The sequence below is a fragment of the Amblyraja radiata genome, chromosome 1 (assembly GCF_010909765.2).
Source record: "Amblyraja radiata isolate CabotCenter1 chromosome 1, sAmbRad1.1.pri, whole genome shotgun sequence".
NCBI lineage: Eukaryota > Metazoa > Chordata > Chondrichthyes > Rajiformes > Rajidae > Amblyraja > Amblyraja radiata.
The window spans coordinates 68,385,289-68,409,261 of NC_045956.1; the positions used below are offsets into that span (position 1 = coordinate 68,385,289).

The 23,973-nt window shown below is 41.5% G+C and overlaps 1 protein-coding gene across 3 annotated transcripts in view; it reads right to left on the minus strand.

The window, feature by feature from the left end:
* The window catches only part of prdm5 (PR/SET domain 5), a 304,708-nt gene that overhangs the window by 122,442 nt on the left and 158,293 nt on the right, over nucleotides 1–23,973 (minus strand). For all 3 annotated transcript variants that reach the window (XR_004412498.1, XM_033023632.1, XM_033023623.1), the window contains 3 exons: nucleotides 23,278–23,371; nucleotides 21,539–21,699; nucleotides 5,476–5,569 (listed from right to left, as the gene is read on the minus strand). Coding sequence is in view for 2 of the 3 variants with exons in the window: in XM_033023632.1 (XP_032879523.1) it covers nucleotides 5,476–5,569; nucleotides 21,539–21,699; nucleotides 23,278–23,371 (349 nt within the window). In the remaining variant the exon portion in view is untranslated. The remainder of the gene's footprint in view (nucleotides 1–5,475; nucleotides 5,570–21,538; nucleotides 21,700–23,277; nucleotides 23,372–23,973) is intronic.

The window sequence follows — 23,973 nt, forward strand, 5'->3', positions numbered from 1 at the left end:
GTCACCTTGCTCTTCTTGGGCACTATGTATTATTGATTCCCAACAGTAAAGAAACATCATCCAGATTCACAGCCTTATGCTCACAAGCAAACTTCCTTCTCTTTTAAAGACAAGTTTCAATTTCAAGTATACATTTATTGCCACATGCACCAATTGGTACAGTGAAATTTGGGTTGCCATACGAATAAAAAAAAGAACACAACATACGATAGAACATGAACATCCCCACACAGCAGAATCAACGTTTCCCACTGTGAGGGAAGGCAATAAAGTTCAGTCGTCTTCCTCTTTGTTCACCCGTGGTTGGGGCCTCCCGAGCCCTCCGCAGTCGCCGCTATGTCAGCCCGATGTTCAGGCCCTCTCGCCGGCATGATCGGAACTCCAACGTTGGAACGGAAGAACATTCTCAGTGACTTTGAGTTTCGTATCGGCCGCTTCTTACCAGAGACCACGGCTCCTAAAGTCCACAGGGCAAGCTGGGCGGAGATTCAATACTGGCGGCCCTCGGCAAAGGGATCACCAGGAGTCCGCAATGTTAAAATCAGCGCCGCCCGTGGCTAGTAGCTCCGCAACCACAGCTCAACGATGTTAAACAGCAGGCCCAACACTCCGGAGCCTCAACAAGCGAGCCCCGGTAAGGCATCGCCCGCTCTCCCATGGTAAATCAGTGCTACGTCGCCGCTGAAGCTCTGGTCAGTCTCCGGCAGGAAAGGCTGCACCAATCCAGATGGTAGGCCGTGGGGGGGGGGGGCGAAGATGCGACTCGGAGAATCCAGGAAGTGACTGAGAAACGGTTTCCCCCTTACCCTCCCCATCTCCCCAACATAAAAAGACTACGAAACCTCCAAAACATACTTTTTAGACTAAATATAACAAAAAGATGAAAAAACAGACAGACTGTAGGCAGAGGCTGCCATCATACGGCGCCCCTGGTGGCCATGATAAGACAACATAAGACGATATATTACCAACACTTGTAGCAGCACATGACCACAGGACAAATCTGGCTTCAACCCCTTCACCCGCTGAGGTTAGCCAACAAAATACCGGCTAGAGCAGCTGATATTAGGACAATTGAAGATGATTGCATGCTTATAAGTAATCATCGGAAACATAACGCATATTCCCCTTCTCCCACTATACCTTCCAATTCACTTTCTGTTGGAAACATGCAGTTCCAACTTCTAACTCTCTCACCACAATCCATCCACCAGATGAGAGGCAGAGTGCACAACAAAAAAACGCAATGATGAAGGTACTCAATCACTTGCAGCCACAAGCGCCGATCCTGTTTGAGCAAATTGATGGCTCAAGGAAATGTGTGTTAAAATAACACTCAGTGCCATTTATTTGGCTGTGCGCAATATTCATGCATCATTTCAGGGGATGCATGCAATCTGCAAACTTACATGTATGAGGACCTGTCAGAGCTGTAGATCTGAAGGCAAGCAAGTCTCAGGAAAGTAGTAATATTCAATGCATTGGCCTCAAATCTGTGTCAGCAGACACCAATTTGCTGCCAGCAGCCCAAGCCTATAAACTTAATTTGTGCAACTATTTTGTTTTACTTGTATAGGAGGTGAACATCTTTCACAAAGCCCATAATTTATTGCCAATTGCCAACTGCATTCAAGAAAGTTGGTGGTAACACACCTTCTTGAACAACTGCTATCCTTCTCTTGAAGATACTTCCAATACAGTTAGAGGGAGTTATAGCATTTAGATCCAACAGCTGAAAGGGACAGCAATGTCAAGATAGCACATAATTGAAGTGGAACTTGCAGTTTTATCATTTTAATAACCCTGAAATAGGATTAAAAATATTAACTGGCCACATTATTTTCTAAGTTGTATGTGCATTATGCTGCAGTTTAACATGTTGGATCACTAAGTGTCTTCACTGATCTCCAGTATCTACTTCATTTGCTTAAATAAAATATATCTGATATAGACATACTGGTTCGGCATAAAGATACCGAACGGATGAAAAAGTGAAATATGCCAATATCTGTTTTTTATTTATATACGTTATCCTTTGTTGAATATTTTATCCTTTGTCTAAACCTTGCAGGAAGACTATTTCAGATCTATATTCAATACAAGAGAAATGAAAAATTGAACAGAACAAAGCAAATTTGATGCATCTGGCCCCATATGGAGTTCAAGACTGTTAACATATTTCCTGCAACACAACTTGACATGGAATTGCTGAAGTCACTAATATTTTCAGTGCCTTATGTCACTCTGTTTAGAAGCACTTTTCTGGACACGTAAACAGCTTTCATCTTAGCAGCTGCTGGTGGCTGACGGCCATGATACAGCTTAGGTAAATTAGATTAAATACATATGTTAAATACAGCGAGTTTGTAAACACTGGACAACATCAATCAGTCCTAATAAATGTGAATAAGATCCAACACACTTAAACAGTAGAATGACTTCAAAATGTGTGCTATTACATTGAAAAAAAAACAATTACATAAAAACACGTAGAGCATATCTTGCTGAATAAAAGTTGTACTTTTCGTATTAATGAAAATATTCACTAAATATTTAATACTGATCTTAAAAGCGCACCCAACAGCAGATTGGAAATTCATGTTCACTTTGAAATAAATGGCTACATTAACTACCATGGAGCTTTCATTACATTTGCACTGGAAGCCAAAGTAATTATCAAATATCTATAGACGATTTTCATTCAACATATTACTTTTCCAAAGTGAAGAGAGCACCTGATTGTTCTTTCAGAGCAGATGCCATATTCAACCTAAACAGATTTTTGCTTAAAATTCACTTTACACTCACTTCTGTGATCGGCTCATACATTCCTAATTATAGTTAGAAATATATTTCTCCATATACTTAATTCTGAAACATCCTCCGCGGGTGCCTATAGAGTAGAATTAGTATGTTGCACTCCAGTTCCAAAACTTGGTTCCACTGAAATAAAATTTTGGAAGTTGAATGTTTTATGCAATATTTGCCATATAAATGATTTTATTGCTAGGTTAAATTTCTTGGTTAATTACCTTTGTTTTATGTTGTAATGCATAAGCTTTGATCCTTTCGTGGACCAGTTCATTCATTGCAATCAATATCTTTTTTTTTTTTAACTTTCTGATTATGTTCATTTTTTTCCATTGCAGTCTGCAGCACTTGGTAAAGCCTGAACTGTAACTCCTGTGGATTTGCAATAGATAGATATTCACTCTCCCACATACAACTTGCATCATGAAAGTGCCTTTCAGGATCTTGGAATTGATAAACCATTTATCTTGGGGTCTGCTAAATTTCTAATAAGAGCTCATGAGTCTTGATACTCTGTGCCAAGAACAGTACTTGAGTAAAATTTCACTAATGTTTGATGCATATAACCAAATACCTGCAATTTAATCCTCGCATGCAGGTATACAATGGGGTAGTCTACTGACCACTCTTAACTTACTCTGCATTACTAGAGTAGATTTTCCTATCATTATATTAATAGTGTATGGGACCACCCAGGGTGAATGTTATAGTACAAAAATGGGTCAGCAATGATCATAAAACTGATAAGACTGTTTTTAAGAGGATTTTATATAGGCACTTGAATATGCAGGAAATAGACAGATATAGATCATGTGCATACAGAGAGATTAGTCTAATTTGGTATCATGTTTAGTACAGGCTTTGTGGGCCAAAGGGCCAGTTGCTGGGCTGCACTGTGCTATATTCTAATTGTCATAGAGTTCTTGTTGCCTGCTTTTTCTCGATACACGAGCAATATGATTATTTATGCAGAATGCAATGAGAATTGTTTTGTTTATCATATATTACTTACATTTTTTAATACAAAAAATTCTTGTACTTTTTGCTCCATTTGCAATTAATTGCATTTTTCAGATTTAAGTTTTATTAATTGCGTATCAGCCAAATATCATGGCCCAACAAAGTGGCCTTGCAAACTCTCGGCAGGATGCAACATCCACATCGATATTCTTATTTGTATGCTATATGCAAATGTAATATTTATATTCATAATTCATGCGGGATAAAAATAATGGAAATCCAAGATTGAAAACTTGCGGAGTTTCGTTCAATAATTTCTTCCAATTGAATACGATCAAGATTTTGTCGAGTAAGGTGGAAATGAATAATTTATCTCGCAGACAAGGGTGGTGTTGAGATGGCCTGGTGAACTAAACTCAACCTTACAGAGGCTACACAGAGCTTTTGGAAACATTCTTATCCCTTTGGCTGGACTGTAACCTCACAAACAAACACCATGCCACCATCTCCCAGACCATCACAGCTCTCAACACTTCAGGAAATCTCCCCAAAACATTTTCTGGCCTGGCGGCACCCCTGCACTGCACTATCCAATTCTATTTAATATGGAAAACCTTGATCTATCAACCCATAGTTTCTGCCTGCTCTTGCCCCACTGAACTTATTTCCTCATACCTCAACTTTATCCTGTCTGTCATTGCCCAGTTTACATCCTCCTACATCAGGGACACCTTGCATGTCCTCTAGAACTTCGGCAACTTCCGATTCCTCGGCCACCAACCTTTCATCTTCAGCATACAGTATTATTTATTGGGAAAGTCTTGGGACCCTCTGTTTCTTTCTGGAACAAAGATTTAACCAGCTTCCCTTCACCAACACCCCCAATGGCTGGCAGAACTTGTCCTTACCCCAAACAACAAATTGATCTAACTTTCTACAAATAAAAGGAACCTCTCACCAACTCTTTCCTTGCTATATCACGGTCTGCATTGGTGCCTTTTTTCACCTTTGCTATGAAGTTCAACTCCTCCCTAAAATCCACGAACCTTTTCTGCTCTCCCTCTCCCTCTCTCCCTCTCTCTCTGCCTCTCTCTCGTTCCTTCCAACACACCTCTCTCTCTTTACTGAATCTCTGAGTCTCCACTTTAGTAGACAAACCATTTACAATCAACCAACTGACTTCCAGAGCTATCTTCATCATGCCTCCTCCCACGCACCCTCTAATAGGGATGATATCCCTTTCACTCACCTACTCTGTCTACACCACATCTGTGCTCCAGTTGAGCCTTTCTACTCCAGGTCATCTGAAATGCCTTCTTTCTCGGGAAATGTGGCTTCCCCTCTATTGTGGTTGATCAAGCCCTCACTCACGTTTCTTTCATTTTCTGGACCTGCTCCACATCCAATGAAATGCATGGGCTCTGGATCTTGTAGCAAATTTAAAGCGGTGAAGATGTCATGCTCTGCCATAGGATATTATGCAAAGTATACTGTCAAATATGCTGAAATAATCTGTCCACATCTTCAGGACTTCCATGTTTATTACTGGGGTGAATCCAAGTCCTGAAGTTGAGTACATTTACAGGGGCAAAGGCTAGCAGTTTACCACAGAAGCACTGACATATACTAATAGATGTGGCACAAACTCTCATAAGTATACTTCGTATTTTTCACAGAACAAATATAACACTGTTGAGTGTGTACCTGTATGGCTTCGAATGTGTACACGTAAGGTTCCGTTACTAGCAAATTTCTGTCCACAGTATGGACAAATCTTTTCCTTCTCTCCGGTATGTGTCTGAAAGACAAAACAGAAAATTCAAATGGCATTTCACAAACATGTTGTTGCATCTGTTGCTTCAACACAGTCCTGAAGATATTTAATTATGTGTTATTACATCAACTCCATAATTAAGGATTGTTTTTTTTTGTAGTCTGAAATTTGTACATGAAATACAACTTAATATGAACAAATGCTGCAACACACAAAGTGATGAGGCCTTCGAATAAAGTATCCACGAGGCAAACTTTATTCAGAATCTATCAGAATAGAAAGAAATATCTATAAGATTAAAAGACAATAAAATATTATGGCATTTTCTTTTTTGCTCATAAATATTAGGCACAAAAAAATTCAAGGTAGAATTGTATCCTATATCTATGCCAATTTATCATTTTTTCTACAACGACGTATCTCCAGGAGTGTATTTTTCACAAAATGCATTTATTTCCACTCACTGTAACTTTCTTTGTTCCGATTTCACTTGTTTTGAGATAAGCAGTGAGATATGCTAATTTCATACAACTTTGGACCTAAAACGCAACATTAACTAAACAGGACACTCATATAGGATTTCAATAAATAATGAATCATAAATCACATTGATTGTGTGGTTTCATGATGCTTCATTTGAAATATATATTTTCCTTTACTATCACTCCTCTCTCCTGTTGGAGTCATGTTTGTTGAATCTAACCAAATGCCTTGTCACAATATCCAGATCCTTATGGCCAGCACTTTCCCCATATGTTCTTATTTCTAAGATATCAACAAAGCACAATAGGAGCTTCACTAATAAAGCTCACTCCAGTCCTCTCGCCTTATTATGCACAGGTCGTTCCATGAGGAAAGTAATACCATCATCTATCCCTTGACTTTGGCAGGAAATGCCAACAAAACATCTTTATAAGACTAGAAGACATTGAAAGTATCGTTCAGCGAGATTCTACTGAGGTTCTTCGTTTTTTATTTATTTCTGAAGCCTCATCAAAACTGTTATTCAATATATGACTTTACAAATATGCATTGAATATTTTGGGAACAGTTACGTTCTACTCAGAGTTTGAAATGGTTGCCTATTTAAAAAGGCAACTTCTAAACCTTAATTCCAGGAGCTATTTTGAATCCAAATTTTAACTAAGGTGCTGCGTGCATTGCGGTCTAATTTGAAAGGAGCACCATATATCCTGACATTTTCATTGTCATCACCATGGAAATAGAAATAGTATTTTCTTAATAACAAATGAAATCTGACACCTAATTCATTTTTAACTGACCCCTGGAGCTATGGATGCTGAGAGAATTCTATTATTATATGAGCAATGCAAACCGTACAAATCATATTTTTTGAAATTGAATATTGCAGACATTTTAATCTATAGACTTATGACTCTTATAAATTACTCTTCTATTATTAATTTATAGGTTTCAGTGGACTTTGCAGTACCCCTTTTCTGAATACAAATGTGATTTTATAAATGTAATGCTGCTTTAGACTGAAAACACGATATATAAAGAATAAAATATAATAGCATTGTCACAAAAAACTCAATATATAGTGTGAATTTTAATACAATCTCCATTTGAACTAAGTACAAATAAAAAATTCCTCTATCAAGATTAATATCCGAAATCATGTTCTAACTCCATTTACAATTTCGCAGATGACACCACCTCAGTGTGCCGGTTTCAAACAATGACAAAACCAAGTACAGGAAGGAGATAGAAAGTTAAGTAGTGTGGTGCCAAGACTGCAACCTTTTCCACAATGTCAGTAAAACTAAGATGCTGATCACCGACTTCAGGACATGGAGTGGAATGCACACCCCAATCTGTATAGATGATGCTGAAGTGAAGATGGTTGAGAGCTTCAATTTCCACGGGGAAATATTGCCAACAATTCATCCTGGTCCATCTGCATTGATGGTATGGCCTAGAAAGCACACCGATACATTTACTTCTTCAAAAGGCTAAATAAATTTGGCATGTTTCCAAAGACTATTACCAATTAATACACCTGCACTAAGGAAAGCTCATATACAAAATGCGTCGCAGTATGGCAATACGTATGGCAATTACACCGCCCAACACCACAAGAAATTGCATGAAGTTGTGCATGCAGCCAAGTCCACCATGGGAACATTGTGATTGGACTTGTTGTTTCATATTGTGACAGTTAACATTCCCTGGTCTGTCTTACCACATTCTATTTTATTTCCTCCACACAACAGGGATTCCCTCTTTCAAGTCAAATGAAAGCATTCTGCATTTCTTCCACATACCAACATTGGAGATTAAAAAAAGTTTTTTTAATATATTACTTGGAGAGTCATTTTTTGAACCTATGCTAATGGCAGAAAACTTTATCTCTTGAAAATGCACATCAGGAGTTCAGATAGCCATCACCCATGGCTTCCTGTGGGCAAGGAAAGGACAAGTCGCTAATTCCTACTTCCTTTGAATGAGGCTTACTGAGTGCAGTGCAGTTTAATAAAATTATCTTTTGATATTATAAATACAGGTTGCTTTCGTAATGAGAGCTACAGTATTCCATTAATGCATGTCAGTGAGATTAATTGGGTGAGGTTGATCAAACCACAACCTTGATCCTCCTAGTCAATTATAAAAACATTTTAAAAAATGACCGTGAAATCACTTTTATTTTCACAAAACTATCGGGCAAGTGGAATTCTATTAAAATGTTGCAGTCAATAAATCACCTGGAATGTGATAACATCTCAAAAACCCTGCGACGATGTTACTTAAAAAACAAACTGACTTGTTCAATGTTCTGCCACACAGCCTACCATAATTAAAGTTACTCACCCATAGCAGCTACACCACTGACTTAAACTGGCCCATCGATCAATTGAAATGTTAGAGCTAGTGAGTGATGTCTCATCTTAATGATCTAGATCAGAACTTATCCTTTTCTTCTACTGTCAGTGAAACTGAGTATCTTGGTTCAACAGTTTTAATCAAACTAAATTATTTATCTTTGTTCTACTCAAAATGCTCAGAGATATCAGCCTCCACATCTTTGTGTTATTTTGTGCTTTAAATTCCTTTAACTTTTCATCACTAACTTACATATATGATGAAGTGGGAAACTCTCACGATAACAATGATACAAGGAGCTACTTTGAGGGAATTTTAACTAGTAAGAATATCTTGGTTTGGGAGCATACACAATATCTGAGGCACACAGTCAGTGCCAGCATATTTTTGATGTTGCCTCCAGCATATCATCTTCTATATTTAATCCACCCACAACTGTGGGTTAAAGTGTTCAAGCAATCACTTTGGGGGTGCCAGTGTGTCAACATCATTATGTTGATACCATAATTAAAGCATTACAAACATGGTTTTTAGTTGAACCATCATAGGTATTCAATTATTTAATCAAGGGTCTTTTGGTCGGACTCTCAAGTCACGGGGCCTTGCCAGCTGAATGGAACAGTCAATATGAAATAATTAAGCATTAACGAAGAGTAATTTTAAACACAAGTCTTAGCCTAACCAGGGTAAATGATTAATGGATTAATGGCATAGACAATAGACAATAGGTGCAGGAGTAGGCCATTCAGCCCTTTGAGCCAGCACCGCCATTCACTGTGATCATGGCTGATCATCCACAATCAGTACCCCGTACCTGCCTTCTCCCCATATTCCTTGACTCCACTATCTTTAAGAGCTCTATCTAACTCGTTCTTGAAAGCTTCCAGAGAATCGGCCTCCACTGCTGTCTGAGGCAGAGAATTCCACAGATTCACAACTCTCTGGGCGAAAAGGTTTTTCTTCATTTCCGTTCTATTATTCTTAAACTGTGGCACCTGATTCTGGACTCCCTCAACATCGGGAACATGTTTCCTGCCTCTAACGTGACCAATCCCTTAACAATCTTATATGTTTCAATAAGATTCCCGCTCATCCTTCTAAATTCCAGTGTATACAAATCCAGTTGCTCCATTCTTTCAACAGTTGACAGTCCCGCCATCCCGGGAATTAACCTTGTGAACCTACACTGCACACCCTCAATAGCAAGAATGTCCTTCCTCAAATTTGGAGAACACGACCACACAATACTCCAGGTGTTGTACAACTGCAGAAAGACCTCTCTGCTCCTATACTCAACTCCTCTTGTTGTGAAGGCCAACATGCCATTAGCTTTCTTCACTGCCTGCTGTAGGTATGACGTGGACTGCTTTGTATATGATCTGAATATTACAGGTAGTTGAACTAGTGTGGCCAGCTAAAAGCTATATGGCAATAATTAAGTCTAGAGGTGACAAAGACAACAATGAGTGCTCATCATAAGTAAGCTTAAGTAGAGTTGCAGATAACATTGTTAGATGTAGATCTCAGCATGAGATAAGTCCGAGAGTATGTCCAACTGGACTCAACCCCAACATTGTTTTGGCTGGATTATTTTCAAGCTGTCTGACCCATGACCTTCGTCCATGTTAGACCATCACCTTCAAGCAATGGCCTTGCGTTATTTTTCTATGAATAGTAATTAAAAATGAATCTTATGGACAAATGTTAATGGTATCTGTTACTTCCATTCTATTTCTCCTGGCTGAGGAAGTGTTCTTGGGACAGATATAAGTAAAATCAGGGAAATGCAATTTTGACAGACGTTTGCTTGAGACCAAAGTCTCTCAGTCACTGGAACAATCGATTTTGATGATCTTGCAAGAGACATTCAATGTTTAATCATTATTTTTGAATGCCACATCTCTTTCCTATTCCGTTCAAAGTCTACTGTTTATCTCATTATTGCCCATCTTCCCCATGTAGAGTTGTATTATCATAAATGGCTATCATTAATGGCATTTCACTCTTCAGTTTTTACCAACTTAAAGTGGTTACATTTTTATGGCATCAGAAATTCCAAACTTGCTTTCCAACTAATGAAGTACTTCAAAAGATTATACTGTGCTGAAAAGGTGGTTACCAATTTGTACACAACAATGTGCCATGACAATGATAAAATCATCTGCTTTGTTGATGTTAATAGAAGAATGAACATCGGCCACGACCGAGATGCTTTTCTGCGTAATGATGCTCTGAGATCCTTCATGTCTTGAGGGGACAAATGTGGCCTTGATTTAACAACATATTCAAAAGTCATTAAAGTGGCAGTGCAGCTCCAGCTCAGTACTGCACTGTGTGTTAGTCTGGACTACATGTTCAAGGCTCTGCAACTAAATTTGAAACCACAATCTTTTCACTCAGAGGCGAGAGTGCTGCCGCCTGGGCTCTGGGCAAGGTAAATGTTTGTAAATATTTTAACATTTCATACACTATCAGACATGCCAGCAAGCCATTATAATGGCCAGTCAATCAAATGATTTCTACCCTCCATCAGGCTGACATACGCGAATTAAGTGTCAAAATGAATGCTACATCTCGACAGTATTTACTTTTGTAATTCTCCAACCCTTGAACCTGAATTCCAGAATTTGTGAGCTGTTCAAGCAGACAACTCCCAGAAGATTAATTACCTGCAAGAGACATCTGCCTTCCCTCCCGACAAACCTATATTGCTACATCTTTGAAACTGCTGAAGCAATCATCGTCACGACACAGAGTGTAAATTTAATGCTGCACAATTAAGTGTAACTGAGCTAAAATCATCATAGTAATTTATGGAAATATCTGTGAGAAATATCTGTGTCATTGTATCATGGAAATATTGGAACTTATGAATAATACATATTTTTTAAATTTATACTTTCATTCACTGCAGTTAGAACATTTACAGGATGTGGTCTTTCTAGTTATTGACGATTACTCTAATTTTCCATGTGGATAGCTCAAGTGGAAGGTTTAATTTTCTAGTGATAAGATAAAATTCTGCGTAATTGGAATGCATAATAATGTTAAGGATATATTTAAAGGAGGTGTAATAACAATCCCAGTTACACAATGTAATTTTCTCAGCAATTTTTTTCACTAAAAATATATATAAGAAAATTGTGGACCTATTATTATTTACATAAATACCCCCAGAGGTGCCCGAGAGGGGGGGAGGATGAGCACCTCAATTGGACGGATCAAAGGTTAATGACTAATGGCAACGGACAACCGACTGTGAGTATCAAATGCAGATGTGGTAAGGTTTGCAAGAACAGCCGAGGCCTGAAGATTCACCAGACCCGGATGAAGTGTTTGGAGGGACAGGGAGTGTCACAACGCACAGGTATTTTACCTGGTGAGACGCAGGAGGAGCCGGGCCCAGAATCACCCCATAGAGCCCGAAGCCTCCAAGTGGCGCAACTAGTCCCTCGGAACAGTTCTCCGGAGAAGGTTCGAGTCAGATGGCCTCAGGCCTGCAAGACGGCAGTCTGGCATCAGTTCGACGAGGACGTCGACAAGGTGCTAGAAGCAACTGCGAAGGGAGACGTGGACCGAAGGTTGAGGACGATGACGACAATCATCATCAGCCTAGATGTGGAAAGGTTTGGAGCAGTGGAGAAGGAGCCGGCCAGAACACCTTTCACCATGAACCAATGAGCAACGAAGATCCACAAGATCCGGCAGGAGCTGAAGTCCCTCAAGAAGCAGTATAAAGAGGCCAGCGAAGAACAACGTCCCCCCTTGGCTGAGCTGCGAACCATCCTGAGGAAGAAGCTGATGACCCTCCGTAGAGCTGAGTGGCACCGAAGACGCCGAAAGGAAAGAGCCAGGAAGCGAGCATCGTTCATAGCCAACCCCTTCGGCTTCACCAAACAACTACTCGGGCAGAAGCGCAGTGGGAGTTTGGCTTGCTCTAAGGAGGAGATCGACCGGCACATCCAGACCACCTACAGTGACCCCGTCAGGCAGCAGGAGCTGGGCCAGTGCAACATCCTGATAAATCCACCTCCACCCATCAAGGAGTTTGATAGTAAAGAGCCACTCCTGAAAGAGGTCCAGGACGTTGTGAAGAGAGCAAGTGCTGGCTCAGCCCCTGGCCCGAGCGGATTCCCCTACAGGGTCTACAAGAACTGCCCCTTGTTACTGAAACGGCTGTGGAAGATCCTGAAAGTCATCTGGAGGAGAGGAAAAGTGTCGCAGCAGTGGCGATTCGCTGAAGGAGCCTGGATCCCAAAGGAGGAAGATTCCAAGACGATCGATCAGTTCAGAATCATCTCCTTGCTAAGCGTTGAAGGCAAGATTTTCTTCAGCATAGTGGCGAGGCGGCTGACCAACTTCCTCTCCAGCAATGGTTACATCGACAGCTCAGTGCAAAAGGGAGGCTTATCTGGAGTGCCGGGGTGTCTAGAGCACACGGGAGTGGTGACCCAGCTCATCAGAGAAGCCAGGGAGAACAAGGGTGACCTGACAGTGCTCTGGCTTGACCTGGCCAACGCCTACGGTTCCATCCCGCACAAGCTGATCCAGACAGTCATGGCCAAGCATCATGTGCCGGGCCAAGTGGCAGATCTCATCCTGGACTATTACAACCAGTTCAACATGAGAGTCTCATTAGGGTCAGTAACATCAGAGTGGCACAGACTAGAGGTTGGGATCATCACAGGCTGTACCATCTCTGTGATCCTTTTTGCCTTGGCGATGAACATGATGGTCAAGTCTGCTGAGCCAGAGTGCCGGGGCCCTCGGACCAAGTCAGTAATACGCCAATCACCAATCAGAGCCTTCATGGACGACCTGACTGTCACCACTGAGTCAGTGCCAGGAAGCAGGTGGATCCTGCAGGTGTTGGAGAAACTGATTGGATGGGCAAGGATGAGGTTTAAGTCAGAAAAATCAAGGTCACTGGTGCTGAAGAAGGGCAAAGTCATGGGCAGGTTCCGCTTCAGCATCGAAGGGTCACCAATCCCAACTGTCTCCGAAAAGCCAGTGAAGAGTCTTGGCAAGATGTTTAACAGCAGCCTGAATGATACAGCATCTGTCCAGGCAACCTGTCAGGAGCTGGAGAGCTGGTTGAGAGCAGTGGACCAGTCGGGGTTTCCCGGCAAGTTCAAGGCATGGATTTACCAGCATGGTATCCTGCCAAGGATACTCTGGCCACTGCTTGTCTACGAAGTCCCAATATCCATCGTAGAGAGATTGGAGAGGAAAGTCAGCAGCTTTCTCAGAAGGTGGCTGGGACTGCCCAGGAGCCTTAGCAGCATCGCCCTTTACGGAAATAACACCAAGCTCCAGCTGCCCCTGAAGTCCCTGGAGGAGGAGTTCAAGGTGACTCGGGCCAGAGAGGTGATGATGTACAGGGACTCCAGCGACCCCAAGGTGGCTCAAGCAGGGGTGGAGGTGAAAACTGGGAGGAAGTGGTGAGCCGGCGAAGCCGTGCTGCAAGCAGAGTCCCGGATACGCCACAGAGTCCTGGTGGGAGCAGTGACTCGGGGAAGAGCAGGCCTGGGAATCTTCTCATCTCCCCAGTTTGACAAGGCCAAGGGGAAGGAGAGGCGCAGGTTGGTCCAGGAGGAAGTGAGGGCAATGGTGGAGGAGGAGAGGTGTACCAGAGCAGTTGGATTGAGGCAGCAGGGAGCCTGGATAAGGTGGGAGCAGGCCATGGACCGAAAAGTCACATGGACTGAGCTCTGGCAGGCTGAACCACAGCGCATCAAGTTCCTGGTCCAGGCAGTGTACGATGTCTTGCCCAGCCCATCGAACCTCTTCATCTGGGGCAAAGCGGAATCTCCAGATTGCCCGCAATGCTCAGGCAAGGGGACGTTGGAACACATCCTGAGCTGTTGCCCAAAGTCTCTTGGGCAGGGCCGGTACACATGGCGTCATGACCAGTTTCTCAAACCCATTGCAGAAGCCATCAGCATGGGAATCAGCAGCTGCAGACGAGAACGCCCCACTACCCAGATGATCATCTTCGTGAAGGCCGGAGTGCAGCTGCCAAGAACCACAGCAGCCAGGAATCAGTCAGGAATCCTGGCGCCTGCACAGGACTGGCAGCTTTCCGTAGACCTGGTGAAACAGCTGAAGTTTCCACAGCACATTGCCACGACCACCCTGAGGCCAGATATCCTCCTGGTCTCAGAGGCGACCAAAACATCGTTGGAACTGACAGTGCCATTGGAGGACCGTCTGGAGGAGGCCCACGAGAGGAAGATGGCCAAGTATGAAGAGCTGGTCATAGACTGCCGTAAGCAGGGCTGGAAGGCAAGGTGTATGCCCATCGAGGTTGGCTGCGGAGGTTTTGCAGGGCAATCGCTCTACAAAGCCTTGAACGCACTGGGCATCAACGGAGTGGCAAGGAGAAGGGCCATCAAGAACACCACAGAGTCAGGGAAGTGAATTGCTTCCTGAATACCTGATGTAGGTACGGTCTTGATCTGTGTGGATTCTGTGTATTTGTTATCTGTACCGCAGAGGGAACATCTACTAATGTCAAGCTGAGCAAAGGTCTAAAGCACCTGCCACACAACTCCCTTTAAACTTACAACTTGACAGAGTTTTTGAAAGCAACACTTGTACAATGATGTCAATAACTGGAAGAAATCAATTGGCAACTAATTTGTAGTTGATGAACAATCCCTTCAAACAACACTGAAAGCGAACAACTCCTGCCATTTAGCCGAAGAGCCTGGGCGAGGTTGCAGTAATAATACATGTTTATAAATGTTATGCTCTGCGTACTCTGTTCAAGCTAACACTTTCACAAGTTTAATTTGCAGAAATGCACCCATGGAATGGTACAGCACGGGAAAAGGCCCTTTGGCCCACCGCAGCTTCGCTGACCATGATTCCAGTCTAACTAATAACATCTGCCTACACATAGTTTATATTCCTTAGTCTTTGCCTATTCATGTGTCTGCCTATTCGACGCATTTTGATCTCCAAACAACACCAAACCTATGGGAACTACAGAATCCAATTTTATGCCTGCGGGTTTTAAACACTAGTTATTATCTGTTTACGCAGCTCGGAAAATAGAATTCCAACAACATTAGTTTTCTTCAGCCAGTTATATAATTGCAGTTATTTATCGATCAAATCATAAGGCCATAAGTGATCAGAGTAGAATTAGGCCAATTGGCCCATCAAATCTGCTCCGCCATTCAATCATGGCTGATCTATCTCTCCCTAACCCCATTCTCCTGCCTTCTCGCCATAACCTCTGAAACCTGTACTAATCAAAAACCGGTAATTTTTTCAAAATTATTTAATGGTTTTTTTTAAATCGCTTCTTCAAGCACAATATAGCAACATTTAAAATACATTTGGAAAGGTACATGGAAAGGAAAGGTTTAGAGTGTTGTGAACTAAATGCGGGCAAATAGCTTAGGTGGGGCATCTTGTTCGGAAAGGACAAGTTGGGCCAAAGGGCCTGGTTCTGTACTCTGTGACTTGGACAGGTTTGGTGAATGGGCAGATGCAGTTTAATGTGGATAAATGTGAGGTTATCCACTTTGGTAGCAAAGACAGGAAAGTAGACTATTATCTAAATGGTGTCAAGTTGGGAAAAGGGGAAGTACAACGGGATCTGGGCGTCCTTGTTCAACAGTCAATGAAAGTAAGCATGCAGGTAGAGCAGGCAATGAAGAAAGCGAATGGCATGATGGCCTCATAACAAGAGGAGTTGAGTATAGGAGCAAAGAGGTCCTTCTGCAGTTGTACAGGGCCATAGTGAGATCACACCTGGAGTATTGTGCGCAGTTTTGGTCCCCAAATTTGAGGAAGGACATTCTTGCTATTGAGGGAGTGCAGCGTAGGTTCACAACGTTAATTCCTGGGATGGCGGGACTGTCATATGTTGAGATAATGGGCTTGTATACTCTGGAATTGCAGCTGGGCTTGTATACTCTGGAATTTAGAAGGATGAGAGGATATCTCATTGAAAAACATAAGATTATTAAGGGTTTGGACACGCTAGAGGCAGGAAACAGAAGGCAGGAACGGGATGTGGATTGTGGATGATAATCAGCCATGTTCACATTGAATGGCGGTGCTGGCTCGAAAGCCCGAATGGCCTACTCCTGCACCTATTGTCTATTGATTCCACGATAAGATGGATTAGAAAAATAGAAAAAGGAATCAAAACTGCTGTACTTCTGGCAGAACTTTTCATTCTTGTTTAAAAAGATGCAAACTTTCAGGAAAAGAAAATTAAACTATTAATCTGGAGAATTATTGCGACAATAATACTGAGTTAATACTCAGACACTGAACACTCCATTTGTTCTGCCTCAACCTGTAAGCAAATCATGCACATGTAAGAGGTGCTAGAAACACCACAGTTTCTTCCTTTTCCCCTTTGTATTTTTTCATTTTGCTTCTCAGCATGACATTTGCAAACACTCTGAAGCAATTTCACATTTTCTTCACCTTTTCACAAGTTTTCCGAATCCTTCTAAGATGATTGTTCAGCCTGAAATAACTTGAAGTTCAATTGTGAACTTGATTGATCTCAGTGCTTAAGATTTACAAGGGCCGGGCAAAGATTAAGCTCTACATTGGAGAGGCCACAACATACAAGGAGAAACACTCAATTCTAATGCAAAAGATTTTCAAAGTATGTCATAGAGTGGTTGGCACTTAAATACGTTCAAATTTACATTTGCATACTTACGGCAAATTAATCAATTATGGACATTTCTGCCTGAGCAATTTAAATTTCTTCCTTTAAATATAACAAGAGCCCATTCAGATTTAATGAAACTATTTTGAGGCCCAAGCCCAATTAAAATCCACTGGTAAACTGCAGACATCAGGGTATATCTCACTGGTCTTTTAAGGGTTGACTTCTTCGTTGAGCCTTCAGTTTGGGATTTGGTAGATTGAGTAAAGGGCCCATGAATTATCTAAATATTTCTATTTATCTAAGTCACACTAATAAAGTAAAAGTTCCCCTTCTGTCAATGGGCTTTTGTATGCAGGCAACTCTTTTTCGGAGCCAGAGCTCCAAGATTTCCTTATTTAATGAATCATGTAAGAATGGGACTTACATTTAACAGAGACAACACAAAGATCTGCTACCAACCTGCTCTGCTGCACAAATGAACAGCTGACATCCATGAAGAGTTCCTAGAATCCCTGATTTATGACTACTCAAAATAGAAGAAGAGCATTCTGGAGGACATTGAAAACTCCAAGAACATGCATCAGGAGCACATAAAAACCCAGCATAACAGCAGAATAAGCACACCATCTCCCAGAATGTGTTTGTCCACTCCACCCAGCACTATCTGCCTCTCCTGCGGCAGAGTATGTAAGTCCAAAAATAGCCTCATCAACCACCCCAGAAGCACAGAAGAAGAGTGGAAGTAAGTTATCCACAATCCCAAGGAACTACGGCTGAAACAGAAGAAAATAGCTCACTGGTTGCGTGAAGTTTTTTTCTCTGGGAGCCTTTTGTTAGTTTAGCAAGTGCGCTATGGCATGCCTGCAGACTATTGTTGCAAATTCAGAGGAAATGCTCCTACTTCTCCTTGGCACATCATTTTCATTCTTCTTGAACACCAATGTCTGACTTCCTTGATTTCATGTGTTCCTAAGGTGATCAGGTATTTAAGTGCTGAGAATCCCCACAGCCCTGCGAGGCGCAGGGACAGGGTATGGCCAATACAAAGAAGTAGATCTTTTGTACTTCGACCAGTGGAACAATTGGAAAAGTTCTAAACCAGTTGAAACAATAATATATCAAATCCTCTAAGTGCATTACAGCAAAAAAAAAAGATCTTGGGAATGACTTTATATCATTCACACTGCCCATCCTTCCAATCTGTGTCAAAACACCCTCCTCTCCCTCGAGGTCGAGCACAGGCCCCAGTCTGCATCAATGGTGCTGAAGTGGAGATGGTCGAGAACTTCAAGTTCCTCGGTGTAATTATCAACAACAATTTGTCTTAGTCCAACCACATTTATGCAACATCTAAGAAAGGACACCAATGCCTCTACTTCTTCAGAAGACTATGGAACTTAGGCATGTCTCCAATGACACTCAAGGGCCTGTCCCACGTGCATGCGACTGCATGCGGCAAGTGCGACGAAACCGGAAGCAGGGGCCGCACAGGGGCCACGCGGAGGTCGAGTGATCCCCGTACAGGGCCGGTCCCACCAGCATGCGCCTGCATGCGGCGAGCGCGACCAAACCAGAAGCGGGGGCCGCGCAGAGGTCGAGTGAGTGACGTGAAGTTCGAGCGAAGTCCGTGGGAAGTTCACGCGTGACGTACGGCGTCAAGACGTGCGTACGGCGTCGAGACACTGCGCAAGCCCGTCGAGGCGGTGCGTACGGTGTCGAGGCGGCTGCGGGCCGGCAGGCCGTTGCTGCGCGGAATTTTTGAACACGGTCAGTTTTTCGGAGCCCCGTGCAATGTCGGGACCAGCTCCGCACAACTCCATATGGCTCCAGCGATCGAAGTGGGACCGGCCCCGCTAGAGCCATACGGCTCAAGTGACCACGTTAGGTCGCGCTTGCCGCATGGAGTCGCATGCTCGTGGGACAGGCCCTTTATCAATTTCTACAGATGCACCCCATTCTATTGGAATGCATCACAAACTGATTTGGCAACTGCTCTGCCCAAGACCACAAGGACATAGTCGTGGACATAGATTAGTCCATCAAGCAAATCAGCCTCCTCACGTCAACTCCATCTGCACTTCACGCTGGCTCAAAAATAGCCAACATAGTTAAGGACACCGATACTCCAGTCATTTCTCCTTCTCCCATTTCCCATGGGACGGAACGTACAAAAGTTTGAAAAAACATGCCAACAAATTCAGCAATAGCTTTTTTCTCCACTGCCCGTCTATTGAACAGATTCACATAAAGTAAAGATATAGTCCTGATCTCCCAAACTACCTTGTTGATGCTCTTCTCTAACTGTAACTCTATATTTTGCACACTGTTTCCTTTTACTTTGCACACTGTACATGCTGTACATGTGTGTAACTTAATTGTAGTCATACGAGTAACATGATAGCACACAAAACAATGTTTGTTGCTGCAAAGCATTCATTTTCTTTCACAACTCTTCAGAAATGAAGATATCTATGCCTGTATACAGCAAACACTCAAGATTTATGCCTACCAAAACACCTTGGTATCCTACAACTGCCATGAACTCACTAACCCTCTTGGTGCACAATATTATTACCATCATTGACCAGTGGTCCAATATAAAGCAGTCTCTTGTTTGGCATTCACCACTCAAAACATTCGCTATCCACTGCTGAAGCATCATTGCACAGCGATGCTTTTTTCAATATGTAAACTTTTCACCTGTATCTCCTCGAAGGACTTGGGGAGTTGGTTCATGGGAAAGAAACCATGTGCAAGTTTCCTACAACATACCTACCAGCAACCTGACTGGTTGGTGTCTTTTTTTTGCATTCCTTCAACATCATGAGGAAAAAAATTGATTTATATTGGACTGTGAGAATATCCTCACAACAAGGTTGGCCTTTCCATTAACATCCTCAAGCTGACGCAAATATATATTTTTCCATCCTTTTTAATCAGAACATAATGATCTTAAATTTGCTTTTATGGAAAATTATTTGTCAGAATTTGTCCACTTGCCAAAACCATTATTATTTATTTGTACGTTAGTGCCTCTATCTACATTGCATAGACCACCAACTATTCTTTGTATCACCATCAAACTTTTAAACAAGACTTTCAATTCCATCACCATAATTTCTTATAAATATGATAAGTTACAGTTTTAATATATAATTTTGTGGGATAAAATCAGTCACAACCTAGCAGCAGCTGTTCATTATTCTTGCTCTGTCTTCTACCTCTCAGCCATTGTCTAAATCAAGTTGATAATTTACTTTCAATTCCATGAGTTTCAATTTTAACTAAGCTGGAATTTATGTCCACTACTTCCTGGAAGTACATAGATATTTTTTGTTTATTACCAGAGCTATCTGTGCTGAAGAAGAGCAAGATAACATGCCTCAACAACTATGGTTGTGATGAAGTACGTCAAGAAGTTGATTCAAAAGGCAACTCCTGCCTCAGTAATAACCTCAACCCACTTTAATTCGCCTACCCACAACAGAATACCAAGAGATATGATCTTGCTTGCTCTCTACTCCGTGCTTGGACCATGCGGACATAAAGAACACATACATCAGGCTACTGTTTATTGGTTAGACTTTGACGTCCAACACCATCTTCCCTTCACAAATTCATCATCAACTTTGGAAATTGGGCCTCTGTTCCTCCCTATTCAACTGGATCCTTAACTTTCTCATCATCAGATCACAATCAGTACGAATTGGCAACAAAACTTCTTCCTCACTGACCATCAGCACAGGGGCACATCAAGGTTGCGCGCTTAGTCTGCGTGCATGCTGGTCTAATCTCTCTAGGACAATGACTTTTTAGTCAGTCATGCCTCCATTGCCATGTACAAATTCAACGATGATATCATCCTTGTTGGACATATATCAATCAATAACAATTTGCAGTTATGGGGGGAAATCCATAATCGTGTTGAATGGGGCCTGAACTACATCTTGCTCTCAACATTAACAAGATCAAGGAGCTGATTGTTATCTTCAGGAAGGGAAAACCAAGAGAAAAACCATGTGGCTTAAAAGTGGGGTATCAGTAGAGAGAAAGAAACAGCTTCAGATTACTGGGCAAATACATCTCTGCTGATCTCTTCTGGACCCAGCACATTGATGTAATCACAAAGAAAGTTGCCGAATGCCTCCAATTCCTCAGACGTTTCAAGAGATTCGGCATGTCACTGAATACTCTACCAAACCCTTACAGGTGTATGGTGACAAGCGTACTGACTGGTTGCATTACAATCTGGTTTGATTATTTCAATGCTCAAGAATGAAGGAGGCTGGATAAAGTGGTGACATTGCCCAGTCCACACAGGTATTGACCTCTCCACCATTGAAGAGATTTACTGTTTGTGCCACCTCAAGAAAGTAGCTAATATCTTCAAAGACCCACATCATCCTGGCTCTGACATTTCTCTGAAATTGAAGGTTTCCAGCAATCTGAAGATTAATGAAGAATGTGGAAGACACATGCGTGGAAGAGTAAATCCCACATACCTTTTTATGACTCTTCAGCACAGAGGGGGTAACAAAGGCCTTGTCACACAGATCACACTTGTACTTCTTGTGCCCGTCATGCACCACTTGAATGTGAACATTTAAGGTGTCCTTCCTCTTGAAAGTTGCATCACAGTGATCACATTTGAAGGTTCGTTCACCTGGACAATAACAAAAAGAGGTCGTATTTATCGAAGTTGCTGCCTCAAAAAGGCTGGCAGTATCATCAAAGACCCATACCATCCTGGCCACACACTCATCTCCCTGCTACCTTCAGGTAGAAGGTACAGGAGCCTGAAGACTGCAACGACCAGGTTCAGGAATAGCTACTTCCCCACAGCCATCAGGCTATTAAACCTGGCTCGGCCAAAACTCTGAACATTAATAACCCATTAATTGTTATTTGCACTTTATCAGTTTATTTATTAATGTGTTTTGTAGTCAATGCCTATTATGTTCTGTGTGCTGAAGCAAAGCAAGAATGTCATTGTCCTATCAGGGACACATGACAATAAACTTGAACTTGAACTTGAACTATTTCTTTCTACTTGGACAAATAAATAAAACCATTAGTGAAGGCAGGAAGAACAAAGTAAAAAAACAAAGCAGCAAAAAAATAAAAGACAAAACACAAACAAGAACAAAAACACTTGGGGGAAAAAGAGATAAGAATTACTTTTGAAATAAAATTATAATCAATTTGTACAAAGAGAATCTGCACAAACGGCAAGTGAGATGGCTGATCAGTTCATCTAATTCTTGTATACTTGGCTGTCAGGAATGTGTTCTTTTTTAAGACATTGGGCATATAGGCCACCAGAATGACAGACAAATTGGTTTAACACCAAAACTACAATCAGAAGGACAGACATTTTCTCTCAGCTGCATGCACTACATATGCCAACACAAAAACCCACATGCAATGAATTCCGCTTTTGAAATTCAGCCTAATAAATGGAATGAAATTACAGCTGTGGTTTAGCACAGGTATCTTACTAACATAGAACGAATATATGCCCATCTCTCCAACATTGCTGTTTCCTGATCCTAGGTGTCTCATGAAAGTGAAAGGATTGTGCTCTTTTTGCTGAGAATGGAAGTTAGAATTCACTTTTTGAACCATATGCGGGCTCCACTTTGTAAAGATTATATAGATGGCATTTAATTTGCTCAATTCACACACTTAACCTGCTTGAGCCCCCTCGCATCCATCCTCATCTAATTTTACCAGAATAACAATATCCTTCCTCATATGATTATCCAGTTTTGCCCTAAAGGCATCTATACAATTTGCTTGTTCCACACAAACCCTGTCATTGAGTGGTTGCAGACTAACACATTTCCAGTTAAAGATGTTTGCTCCTGATTTCTCTGGTGATCACTTGGTGACTATCTCATCTTTGTTTTTGCTTGTATGGAAATACCCCATTTACTCTGTCTAGGCATTTTGCTTAAATAAAAACAAATCTTTGTAGGATAAGAGATGTCAGGGGCCGTGTCTTCTGCGACTGATGGATTTACTCCAAAGAAATAGGTACCAGAAACCAGATCTTGGCCTAGTTCCAAAGGTTCCAAAGATGCTCAACCACTATACCAAAGGGTTTGAACCAGGAGAGGGCTGAAAAGGCCAAAGGGATTTTAGATCATTTCAGTTCAAGGCATTGGCAAATGACAACTAACACTATTAATCTTTAAAACGTGTCAATAAGGAGCAGATACTGTGAAAGGAAATAGCTCACTGTTGTGAATCAGTAGATGTCTTTGCAGGGAGAAGGGAGTTCGAAACAAAGCCTTACACTCCTCACACTGGAATGGCCTCTCTTCCGAGTGTGCCTGTCAATGAAAGAGTTTGCATAAGCACCAAAGAACAGTGATAAATACATAATCATTTATTTCACACAAATCAAATTACAAAGAGGCTCCACTACATTAACAATTATTGTAACATATCACATTTGGCTGAATAATCTAGTCAAGTCCAATGAAGATTGGATTTCACTCTTTCCTTACTTTTAAGAACGCATGTACACATATACTCTCACTTCTATTGTCACAAAACAACCTTAACCACCCCTTATGAAGGAACAAAAATTCAGGTAGAGTTAGAAAGAAAATGTCAAAGAAGTGAAACAGTAAAGTGAGGATTTACAGGAAAGGCATTTTTCTTTCATTTCAGGAGTTACAACAGAATTATGGACTACACTCAAATAACTTTTTCAGATATCTACAATTTAGAGATGATGTTAAATCACATACACAAGATTATAGAACTAGAGAGCCAGAAACTCTTGATGAATGTTTGAATAAACATCTTAATACAGATAAATTAATATCTCATATTTTATAATACCCTTTTAGATAGTGAGGTCCCGTCGACGGAATTAAATAGGCAAACATGGGAAAATGAATTAGACCAACCTATAATTAAAGATATT